Source organism: Labrus bergylta, chromosome 11 (assembly GCF_963930695.1).
Source record: "Labrus bergylta chromosome 11, fLabBer1.1, whole genome shotgun sequence".
Taxonomy (NCBI): Eukaryota; Metazoa; Chordata; class Actinopteri; order Labriformes; family Labridae; genus Labrus; species Labrus bergylta.
The window spans coordinates 14,671,689-14,684,583 of NC_089205.1; the positions used below are offsets into that span (position 1 = coordinate 14,671,689).

The window sequence follows — 12,895 nt, forward strand, 5'->3', positions numbered from 1 at the left end:
TACCCCAGCTCCCCATAGAAATGCTGTTCATTTGGACTGCATACTTCATTAAAATGTCTTTATATCGGCCCCATCAGAAAGTCTAATGATAAGAGCTGTCAAATGGAAACATCTGCTCGGTATTAGTCCATCCTTTGACATTCTGCCTTCTTGCTCCTACACTGCATTTTAGATCCCGCCCTCTTTTTTTCTGTTATTTTGTCTTTCTTTCTCTTTTTAGTTTTATTTAGAAAGTATGTGCGCTTTGTTCTGCAGCGTTTGGAGACATAATATAAACCTTAGCAATGCCTGGGAAGCTGTGAGGTGTCTGTGTATATAGAAAGCACTTGACTTCAATTCATCACTCTTTATTTTTAACTGCAATTTAAACACCTGTGTAGCACAGACTTTTCACAGGGCACCCATTGATCCTCACCTTTATGGGTGTCTTTGATTCATTCGGCTGATTAGACAGTCATGTTGGCTCATGAACTGGGAATTTTATGGTGTCCCAAAAGTGTATCGTCCAATATGAAATACAGGGCAAATTGTCCCACCATAACTAGTGTGACAAAACTTACAGGAGAGTGATCGAGCTGTCAACCAATCACAGCCTTCCTTGGTGAGGATCAATCAGGCAACATAAGTGAAAACACCTGTGTGAGTAGACATTAAGTGCAGATACAACATGAAGGCCCAACTCTTAACTATTTACTTTGACGTTTTGTTTTGTTTTCTGATTATCTGTACGCTCGTTATAAAACACATTATCAAATTGGAATCACTCATCCAATGGCTGACAGAGAAAAAGTGTTGAAACTTTAACTAAATATATCTGTCTTGTTTTCAAAGCCTGAAGGTAAATGTGTACTAGTCTCAAAAACTACAAAGCAGGAAGGGTACAGCCATTGTTAAGGTTAGGCTTCCAGTATTAAAATAGTCAAAGGTAGATGATTTCTGGAAGTTTGATGATGGAAATAAAGATGTTATCGTGCACTGTGGTATGAATTTAGGTTCACTTTATTCTGTGTCCCTTTCTCCTGTCTCGCTCTTTCTTGGTGTCTCTTCCTGATTCCCTTGTACTCTTGACTTTATTATGAAGGATTATGGAATTACACTGATATAATATATTCTTCCCTGTCACCCTTGGTCCCTTCTCTATCTCTCTCTGTCTTCTAGGCTCTGGATGGCAGGATCTATGAGCATGTGAAAGACTACTTGGTATCACTGTGTCGGACAGAGCTAGAGGCCTACCAAGCCACACACAACACCTACCAGTTCCTGTTGGACAAATCTACCAGGGTGAGTCAGATGTGCTGAGACACACAGACCCGCTGTACTTTGGTTAGTTCTTGTTAGAGTTTTGTGTTTAAATACATTTTTTTTGCCATCGAAGAATAGGAAACATAGACATTCTGAGTTATTTTGTTTGAATTAGAAGCTATTTTGTCTTACCTGACACAGAAGGGGAAATGCACCCCTAACATTGATGACGTTAAAGTGATGCTTTGAATTTCTGAAGTTCTAAACTCTGTATGAAAATGAAGTTCTCATCCATTGTGGGCTTAAGATCGTACTGTATTGTGTTTGTTGTTCGCTCCATCACAGTAAACAGAGGCTGTGGTCAGCGCAGTTTCTCTGATGTCACAATGGATTCCACTATTGACAAGCTCTCACTGCAGGAAAAGTGTCTTCACAATCTTCTTTTGTCTTCTTTGCAGATAATACAAGAGTTCAACCAGCAGTTGTTCATGCAGGAGAACCCAGTGTTTCACAAAGCACACGACTTCCAGTTCCAGCCCAGTGAATGTGACACGGTGAGACGCACATAGTTAGACAAAAGTCCAGTGTGTTTATAAGCATGCATGTGATGCCCTGGGCTATTGAGCTTAAACAGTTTATTTTATAGCTTATTCTGTTTGTATTTGAACCTGTTCACACAGAAAGACAGTCACCCCCCCCCACACACACACACACACACACACACACACACACACACACACACACACACACCTCAGTCCCCACCCCACCCCTCCTCATTTTCTGTCCCTTCCAATATTGTATTTTACGTCTGCAGCTGAAGTCCTCAGCTCGTCTCAATCTGTTTAATCTCCAAAAAGAATTCATTTACCTCATAATCTGGTGATTCTGAAGAGAATCCCATTAATGCATTCTGGAACTTGAGATTTGCCAAGCTGGAAATCAGAGAGCCAAAGCTCTGATCATTCTTATTCTCAAGAGAGATCTTTGTCTTCTTTAGTTTCTAGCCCTTAGAGATGACTTTATGTTAACAATTCAGGAAGGAGTAGTGTCTGGGAACAGCATGATAGAAGTATGAATCTACTCTGTGTTCTGATTAAATGTTTCTGCACTAGATGTTACATATTCTTCTGGGAATGTTTCTTTATAGTCCAAGTGTCTTTTTATCATTTACATAAGAAGACTAGGAAAGGGCTAGACAAGTTCAAGTCCATTTATATAAGTTTAACTTAGCTTTTAAATTGTCAAATTAAGCTCTTGCTGAAGTTTAAAAATAGGTCTGATTGCCGTAAATCAATGAGTGCCTGTGTGATCATAATGCAGCAGAGGGAATCATAATGCATCACCCCTCTGGGGTCTTGTTAAGTATTGCTGGCTAAAAAGAGATGTTCCCAGTTGACTATGGACCTACTTCCTTCAAATCTATCCTTTCTCTTGTGTCTGAGTCATTCTGTGCTCTTTTGTTTCTCAAGTTCTTTCTTTCTTTCTGTATTTTCACTCTTTCATTCTCACTGTGTTCTGCCAAAGATACTATTCTTCTCTAACTTTTCCTTTTTTTTTCCCATTCAACCTGGTGTTATTAACGTACTCTAAACCAAACAAAAATCTGCTTTTCCTTCCCTTTGTCTTCCTAATCCTGTTTAACCTCTGCTAACACTTTCCCCCTACAATTTTTTCCATTAACCCCCTACCTGTTTTTGTGTGTCTGTGTGTTTGCACTGCTGCTCTTGGGTGTGTGGGTGCGTGGTTGCTTGCCTACGGGTATATGTGTTTGTGTGTGTGTGTGTGTGTGTGGGTGTGTGTGTGTGCCAGACTCTGAGCTCGGTGCAGCAGTTGGTGGACATTGAGCCGTCGCCCGTCAGTGCCATGAGAATGACCCTGGCACAGGTAGTTTTAACCGTTGATAGCATTCCCCATGTTCATCGCTGAAATAAACCATGGATCATCGTCTGCGTTCATGTCAATGATTATCTTTGCCCTCTGTTCTGGTGACATTAACTTAAGCATGTTCTGTAGGAGCTGCTTTGCCTAACAAAGCATTGACAACTTTTTGTATAATGCACACTGTAATGCCTGGTATAATGCATGTTTTACATTCTGCACGACACTTGAAACATGTCTATCACTATGTATTTATGTATACATACCACTGAGCATTTTCATCACTTATTTGTAACTATGCTTTTATTTTTGTGCAGGCACAGCCATCATTCTGATATATGATCAGTATGACACACAGCCAAAATAAATCAGACTTCATGGTTTGATTACATATTATGTTAAAAATGATGACGTTATAATAAGCGCTAATGTGGACAGATTTCCTTTGGTTGACCTAACCCTGATTAGTCAGCTAGCCAAACATTTACATCCTGACTGTCCTTCCTGGTAACCAGCATGGCCACATCCCTCTTCCTTAAAAAAGGCATTTAGCATTTAGACTTCTATAACAAAAGAATGAAACCCTCTGTCAGCTCAAAGTGCAAAATCATCCGTGAGATCCAGCAGCCAACAATATTATTTTTATTTTTATGCATACTTCATATTTTCAGTCTGCTAAGTACCATCACTGCCTTTTTCTCTGAATTATCTGTCTTATTAGCTAGCCAGAATAAGTGATGTTCATGGACTGATTTCGCTCTTAACACCAATGGTATCTAAAATAAAAAAAGAAGAAATAAATGGCAGCACAAGAGTGAAAGACAAATAATATAATGGACATTATAAAATGAATAGCAGAGATACACACTAATTTCCAATTTGACCATTGAACAATAACCTTTCACGTTTGCGTTTTACAATTCCTTCAATATCTTGGTGATAATTTTCTACTCCCTGTTGTGCTTAAAGTCTTGATTGTAAAACAAAAACCACTAAATGAATTAGTCAAATAGTAAAATAAATGGCTGATGACCTAGAGGTTAGCTCCGGCCCCATGCCCCCTGTGGCTACTTTCCTGCATTTCATTCCCCACTCTGTATCCCCCAATTTCCTACTGTATTCACTGTCCTCTCTAAAAAAGCAAAAGCCCCAAAATAAATCTTTAAACAGTAAAAAAAAAAAAAGAAAAAGAAAAAAAAAAAAGAAAATATGAACAGTAGTATTACTTTTTACAGTAAGCTCTGGAAACAGTGGCGTTAAATGGATTTCTGAGTACTGCTGTTTTGTCAGTGGCTTCACAGCACTGTCAATGATGTCATACTGTCATGTGTTGGTGAGCAATGCTGTCCCAGCACCAAATGACTCATCAGATGCTGTTACATCATCTGTTGAAATATCATTGCAATATTTGTCCTCCTATAGATGAATGATACAAATGTTTTGGGTGTGCATCATTTTTATTTTCTCCATTCGTAGTGAGTTATGGGTCATTGCAGGCAGAATGACCGCCTCTGTATGTGTTTTTTTTTTTTTTTTTTTGCACTTGTTCTGTTGTGTTTTAACCATTCTTAGACACCACATCAAATCAGCCAGCGTATGAGAAAGTGTAAGTATTGTGTGAGTAATTAAGACAGAAATGTTAAGGAATTTTTATTTTTTTTATTTTTCAGAAAGCAAAACCAAATGAAACTGAACTCTATATGAACTCAAACCCTAATCACCTACATTATTTTAATGATTCTAATAAGTCTGATCCAATGCATGCAGTCGCTGAAGTCAGAAAGTTAGGCTGCCTCTCTGTCCTACTGGAAGGTGTGCAAAAATCCTATAGACTCCTGCTGCTGCTTTAAAAATAATCCATTAAATCAGCTCACATAAGTGTGATACAGGTGCTGTTCAACGTGATGTATTATATTAAACAAGACAGCAGTATGTCCCTGCAAGCTGTGCAGAGAAATCCTTTTTTAGCACACAATAGGAGCCTATGGTATTTGTGAAGTGTTAAAAAAACAACTAACTGGAACAGACAGTAGAAGCTTCTCACTGTGGCAAAAACATAATTGGGATTTGTGCTGTTATTTGCAGTTCTGAACTAAAGCATGATAGGAACAAATTCCAAATAAGAAAATGTACCGTGTCTGAAATTATGTGTTTTTTTTTCCAACTTTCCTACCACCAACATACCTGTACTTTCATTCAGACAGACATCTAAATGTTGAGGCTGTTGATTCTCACCTCATCATCCCTGTGGTTTCACAATAACACAGTTGTCTCTGCAGTACATTCAATGACTGTTATTATGACAGTAGAGGTTGTTATTGAAGTACAGTGAGATCACTGAGTTCAATGTGCTGTACTTCACATCTCTCTTAGCTGGCAGGCAGACTGGCCATGATTTCTCCTGTTATCACATTTCAAGTAGTTGCCAATGGCCCTTCACTGTGACCCTGATTTAATAAAGACATGTTTGACATCGGTACATTTACACATTTAGATCCAATTAACAGAGGCCAGATTCACTAAAGGACCACACTCCATCATGATCATTGCTATTAAAAATATAGTTTGACTTCTTTATTGCATCTTGTTACTTAATGTCCTTTATATACAGTATGCTCACACAGCTGTTTCACAAAAAGAAGTATGTCCATTTTCACATTTCCCCCAACATGTACACGCTTGCAGACCACTTTAAACCATCTCTTATTTACTGTGTTTACTCTTGTACACAAATAAACTATCTAGGCTGAAATGAGTTGAGCTCCCACCCTGACATGTCTGTTTAGAGCCACCGTTTAAATCTAGTTTTTCTGCCTCCCTGCTTTACCTCCCCACCATACTCCCTTGCCTGAGCATAATTAAGCTCTAAATCTCCCATGTAATACTCTTAGTTTCACACCTATACTTAGCTAGATTTATGCCCTCCTGTTACTGAAGCAGCACATAATTAATAGATGGGATGTGCATGGAAACCATGCAATTAAAATACTGTGTCAGTTAGTGAGGCGAAAAACACTTTTGATATCAGAATATGGGAACTCCAGCCTCTCAGTGAAAATGAATGAATGGACATGCAGAGACTAATGTTGGTTTATTAGAAAGGCTTTTCCTGCATGAATATTTGCTACACTGATTGTTTTCTTTTGCTAACTTTAAAATATGATCGGCAAACAAATGGTGTTTTTTAGAATTCACCGAAACTATGAAAATCTCTCCAAGAAGAGAGGGATGTTAAAGGAAGAATGTGCGACATTTTACACATAAATACAGCAGAAAACAAGTATATGCTAAATGTCTCTCTGAGTCATGACTGTACAATGAGTGAGAAGTTTGAGTCCCGCCAGCTGTATTGTTGTCAGGCTGTGTTTACATCATGTTTACATGGACAGGACGGCCTTGTGAATAAAGCTGGTTTAGTCAAGGAATAGACAAAAGAAGATAACATAGTCTACTCACTGCTTATTTGGATGTAACATAAGTGTCTTTTTATCACGGTCATTCCGTGTCAATTTATGTGCAATATGAAGTTATGAGTTAACCGAAGTGTGCTAACATTAGCCTACTAACACGACAATGCAGGACACAGGCATTTGCAGCTCAAGCAAAGGACTATTTTGTCCGCCGCTTGTGCTTAAAGGTGCTTAATTATAATGCGTTCTATTTGATAACTCCTTCTTGTGAACGCGAATGGAGAGGGGTTGGTGGTGTGTCGCTGCAGGAGAGCGGAGGTGTGGCCAAACAGCAGTTTGTTTTGGTTTCATGCTGGTGTTTAAGGGCGACATCTACTGGATCAAAAAGTCGCACATTCTTCCTTTAATAACTTTTTTTATTCGATTTTAGATTACCTTAAGTAAAGGTATGGTGGTTAAACTAAATGATTCAGAAGAAGACAACAATAAGGGCGGCAGTAGCTCAGTCTGTAGGGACTTGTGTTGGGAACCGGAGGGTCGCCGGCTCAAGTCCCAGTGCGGACCAAGTATGGAAGTTGGTCTGGTAGCTGGAGAGGTGCCAGATTGCCTCCTGAGCACTGCCGAGGTGCCCTTGAGCAAGGCACCAAACCCCTTCCCCACCACCAGCTCAGGAGCGCCCACTGTGGGCCGCTCCGTCACTCTGACATCTCTCCCTTAGTGCATGTCCATAGGATCCTGTTTGTGTGCATGTGTGTCTATACTTCAGCCTATGTGTGTGTTGCAGGACTACAGAGTGTAAAAACTTAAATTTCCCCTTGCAGGGATCAATAAAGTAAATCTTATCTTATAAGGATCAAACATTAGTCACCTTTTCAAGTGGTGAGAAGTGAGCGAGAGAAAAAGAGAGAGAGCTTTATTAAGATGATAAAATGAAAGGAGAGCAAGGATGTCTTTCCACTTTCATGAATCAGTGTCATCACAACGCATTAGACAGATAATCATATCAGGTGATTGGTGTCATGGAACTCAATCTTTGTGCTCTGTCCTATTCATAAAGTCTCAATGTGACAACCTTGAACGGAAGTTTTACAAAAAAGAAAACCGGCTGTTCCTTTAAAACCATGAACACTCGGCTGTACCGCTCGTTTCTTTCTAGAATGAAATATTCATGATGAATTAAGGAATGTTAATCACTCTGTGTGAATTTGACACTGCCTTGGCCTATGTGACTCTTCAGGGCTCGTTGATATTGAAAGGAATTTGATTGTGTTCTTAGGTCAGCCCAGTAAATAATGCAAAAAAAAAAAGACATGATATCTCCAACATGAAACAGGCAATACTTCCTCACTTCTGAGGAGAAAAGCATCTCTGTGACACCCATGTACTCATGCTTAGTTGTGATTTTTAAACCCCCAAAAATTCTACCATTGTTGTGAGTTAGTGCACATTATAGCGATGATAAAGTAACAGTTTGAGTGTAAAAAAAACATCAGACAGGACTGTTGCCATTCACTTGCTGCTCCCTCACTAAACGTAGAAACACACTCAAGTATATATATATTTGCGCGCTCATGCTTCTTCACATGTGGTTTTAATAGCAGCCAATTCTCTCCCAGATGATAACAATAGAGCGTCATGACACATGCAGTATTCATTATGTGAGAAGAAAACAATCTTTCTCTCACACTATCTTTAGCTTCATTAACAGCTTCTGCATATCACACACCTTGTGTTATTGTCGACAATGTTCTTGTGTTTCCCCTTGAGTGTTTATCTGCCATGCTGATCTCTCCCTGTGTGTGTGTGTGTGCGTGCGTGCGTGTGTGTGTGTTTGTTTTTGGCTTTATTAGAGTCGTCAGCTGGAGTCAGAGACGGGGACGACAGAGGAGCACAGCCTGAACAAGGAGGCCAGGAAATGGGCAACCAGAGTGGCACGAGAACACAAGAATATCATTCATTACAAGAGAGTAAGATTAAAACACACACACATGCATATATGTGTCATATACAGTAACCCACCTACACTATTTCTAATCAAGTGTTTGCATGTTTGGTTTGAAGTGTTTGGAGGAGTGTGAGAGCCACGGCCTGCCCCCCACAGAGCAGGGCAGGCTGGATCTGGAGCTGAAGATAGAAGACACCAAAGAAAGCATGCGGAAAGCTGAGGTCAGTCCACAATTCTTTCTCTGTTAATAGTATGCATGTTCTCTCTATGGTCAAATTGATTCTTTTTCTCCTCTTAGAGTCCACAAATGTTTGCAGGATATCCTTTTGATACCATGCACAGGATACATCATTTATTGGGAATGGGTGGATTGATGCCTCCTCTCTTTATAAATTAAGAGATGCATGTTTCTTTTCCGACAAACTTTCATCAAACAAACCTGAGTATTCAAGGGAACACAAATTCACAACGGCACACCTAGTCTACATGAAAGTTATTATTATCTTTTCTGTATGAATTGTGGTAGATTGAAGAGTCCTGTCTAACATAAAAACACATGTAACAAAAGCAACCATGACCTATGTCAACCCAAAATATTGAGCTAATAGAAAACATTTCAATCATCCCTGTTTCCTCTCAAAGTGCGGAGTGGCCTGTCGCTGCAAACAGAGAAACAATAGCAAATGTTTTTCCTTTACTTAGTTTCCTGCTGTAAAATCATTGCAGCATGAGCTGAGCAAACACGCTCTCTGTGGCAGCAACAACATCAAATTCTCAACCCGTCCCACATTTCCTCTTCCCAGCACTGTTTGGGCTGATTGACTGATTATTTGGTAAATATTTAAAAAGCTAACGGCAGCATTGGCATACAGTCCTGCTCATGTCCGCTGAGGCAGCAGGGTGCAATTAACAAACATCGATCAATACACCTTTTAGAGCGCAGGAAAGATGTCAAACCATTCATGTTATTTTGTTTATTCTTATCCCCCCAAAAAAACCATGAACCCCCCTGCTGTGTGTGGCTGTGCTGCACTCTTGTCAGTTGTAGATTTAAACACATTTCTTCAGAGGTAAATCTGTCTTACAGCTCATGTCGGTTTATTGATTTAAAACTGACTCGATTTTTTTGGGAGATATCTTACACTTGAAGCTCTTTCTCCCCTAACCTAAGGCCTCTTTGTCATCTTCTGTTCATCTTCCCTCTCTTTGCCTGGCTGCACCTCTCTTCACACAGAGATATCTATCACTGATGCATTGATCCTCACAGATTCAACCTTTCACATACTGAAAGGATTCATTGGATCATCCTTTCTCATGTCAACTGTGTTTCTCATTTTTTTCAACAAAAAAAAAGTCTGTGTCATATAGCTGCTTTGCTTTTTTATCACTGCTCTTTACATTTCATTCTCATCAATCTTTGTTGAACTCATTCTTTTCCTAATGCAGCCTCTCTCTCTCTCTTTCTCTCTCTCTCTCTCTCTCTCCCTCTCTCTCACTCTCTCTCTCTACTTCCATTATCATCAGGCTTTCATATATCTGGCACCCTCTGCTGTCAGGTTTGGTCAAAAAACAATTGTTTCACCCGCTGTGTGAGCACTGTGAAATTAATCTCCTACATACTTTTTGCAAATGTTGTTTAAAAATATCTTATCTAAGTTAACTTATTTTCATATGTAATTATGCTGGTATTTCAGTGTGATTTACAAAAATATTTGAGCAACACTATCACAAGCCTGTGATCTCACTTTCTCCAAGAATACATAGTGTGTCATGTGACCTTACCACCTTTTTTTTTCACACCACACCCTCTCCTATCCTCTCTCCACTCCCACAGCATCCATCTGATACTCTTTGCTCTTCCTCTCCCGCATTACCTTGAGTAAGAAGAAGAAGATGAATATTTTATGAGCTCATTTGTAACAAATGGCTTCATCACAGAGCTTTTATCAGAGAATTTTAAAGAGGAGGTGAAGCAGTACAAAAGACTCTGTTTGACTACGGCATTATCCAGATAATATCTTTTTTACATTATATCCCAACTTTGTCTTATACACATCTCACTGCAGCTATTTCAACACCGTGCTAGAAAGAAAAAAATTAAGCTAGGCCTGTATTAAGAATGAAATATTTGAAGTGAAAACAAAAACATACACAGAGTAAATCTAAATGTTCTGATAAGCCAGGCATTTAAAGCTAAAGTACAGAGGGTTGCTGCAGCTGGTAAAAAAAGACTTGGTCTCCTTTACTGATTTTTCATAAATTGCATAATTTTCTTGTGACAACATCTTAAATGCTTAAAGGGCCAAGCGGGTTTCAAAATCAATGTTCGAAGTCGATGAGATGTCGTTGACAAAAATGTGATCACCATTAACTGCAGATTCAGGTTTTATCTACTTTCAAGAGGCGCTTAAATTCACCCAGGCCTCTCATTTGATATTCTTACTGGAGTTAAAGTAAAGTCAGCAGGTTTCTTCCCACAACTCTTCCCCTAGATATTTTATGGGAGCAAGTAGTCGGAGGCATAAACATCAATGCCTTGATTCTTTCTTTTTAAGAACTTGTAGACCTGTTTATGAGACTTGTGGTTTGTTCCTTACATTACATTATCCATTATTAAGGACAGGGAGGTGTTTGAATTAATGCACACAACAAAACAAAAAAGTTCTTTGGACTGGATTGTGTTCATGCTGTTATGGCTGAAGAGAACGATGGCATTTTATGTCTTGAAATATGGTCAAAGTTTTTATTTGCAGTACAAAAACTAGACTTCAGGTGCTTTCCTTGCTATTAGGACATGTATTGTTTTGTTTTTGCCAACGATAAAGGAAAAAGAAGATCAAAACTATAAGAAAAACAACAGTGTATTTATTTCATACCTTTGAATTGATTTTACAGTGTCGCAAAGTGTTAAATGTTGAATATAGAAAGACTTAAATTGATAGTTGTGTTATTGTGCACTCTCTCTAGATGCTTTTTTTCCTGAATGATTGATACAACACAGAATCCTAAAGTGACTTTCTTTAACAATGCTGTTAAACTACTTTAATGATATGGATACTAAAATATATATTATCATGACTAAGTGAAGTTGAATGGTAGACTAGCACTGTGAGCTCTACTGGAGCCTTTGATATTAATAAAGCAAACGGCTTTGAAGATCAAGATGAGAAAATGCTTAATGCACACGGTATTATCTGTAGGACATACTATTTAAATCATCTCATTTTCTTTTCACTCTAGTTGAATCACTTCTAACAATTGCTAATTGATTTTCACTGAGGGATGGGGATATTTTCAGTAGATAACATTTTCACTGAACATCCTGCAGATGAATTAGAAACTGAATTCAAATAATTAGAACTATTAAATAATAAGAAAACTACACATTTTTATAAAACTGACAAACACACTTAAAGTTGTCATTGTAGATAGAGCCCTTTTGTTTTTATAAACAGTATCTTGAGGACACTTTGACAGCAGCGTTGATATGTGTTGACGATCAGCCTCTTCTCTGCTGCTGTCCTCTTTCTAAAAAGTTCTTTGAGGATGAGAGAGGGACAGCAGTCGAGGCTGTCTCCATACTAATGAGCTGTTGAAGGCTGTTACTGCAGACAAACTGGCCTCATTTACACGAAGCATCAAAATCCTGCAGACAGACGATGCGTCGACTTAGAGACAAGAATTTGCTCCAGGACACAATGCAGCACAGGCAACAAAGAAACTAACAAGAATTGGAAAATTCATTCATAATCTGTGTTGGCATGGTATTATCTGGGGGGGGGGGGGGGGGTATGGAGCATATTATGGGCTATTAAAACCCGGGGCACTTATTGAAACTGTGCTGTTAAACCACCAGTTACATATTTGACATAGCAGTACCTAACACACAGCATGGAGCTGTTTTATAATCTTTTAACTTTTCATTACACAGTGTGTGTGACCTTGGTGTTCCCTTCAAGGTCAGCTGTTATCCTTTGAGCTGCCAAAAAAAAAAAATCCCCATGGGCACCTCATAAGACTAAAACATCTAATGTCAGTGTACAGGGGAGTCTGGGTAAAAAAAGAAAAGATGTGTCCATGGTAGAAAATAATGTTTTCTTCCTGCAGCATGTCTGTACCTGTCTGTCTCTTCGTCTGTCTTTCTGTCTGTTTTATCGAATAGTGCTGCCCAGGAGAACTGCTCGTCTTTACAGTCCATCTACCAGTGATCTGTTTTCACACCACCGGCTGCTTATTGAATTGATTAAACTGAAGTGTGTTCAGCTGCTTAGATGGGTGACTGTGTGATGGCTGTTGTTTGGAATTCCTCAGCTCTTTATGCCTTTTTTTTATGGCCAGACAACAACAGCCTTTTTAGGTGCCTTCAACCTGAAGGAATAAAAATGGAGGCACTTAAGAAGTCGTTACTGATCCGAGCTGA

General features: G+C 39.0%; 1 protein-coding gene across 3 annotated transcripts in view; it reads left to right on the forward strand.

The window, feature by feature from the left end:
• LOC109988476 (F-BAR and double SH3 domains protein 2) overlaps positions 1 to 12,895 on the forward strand; it is a 60,772-nt gene that overhangs the window by 33,089 nt on the left and 14,788 nt on the right. For 2 of the 3 annotated variants that reach the window (XM_020639976.3, XM_020639977.3), the window contains exons 9-13: positions 1,159 to 1,281; positions 1,701 to 1,796; positions 3,052 to 3,126; positions 8,381 to 8,497; positions 8,592 to 8,696. In XM_020639976.3, the coding sequence (XP_020495632.1) occupies positions 1,159 to 1,281; positions 1,701 to 1,796; positions 3,052 to 3,126; positions 8,381 to 8,497; positions 8,592 to 8,696 (516 nt within the window). The remainder of the gene's footprint in view (positions 1 to 1,158; positions 1,282 to 1,700; positions 1,797 to 3,051; positions 3,127 to 8,380; positions 8,498 to 8,591; positions 8,697 to 12,895) is intronic. The other variant, XM_020639978.3, reaches the window with a different exon arrangement.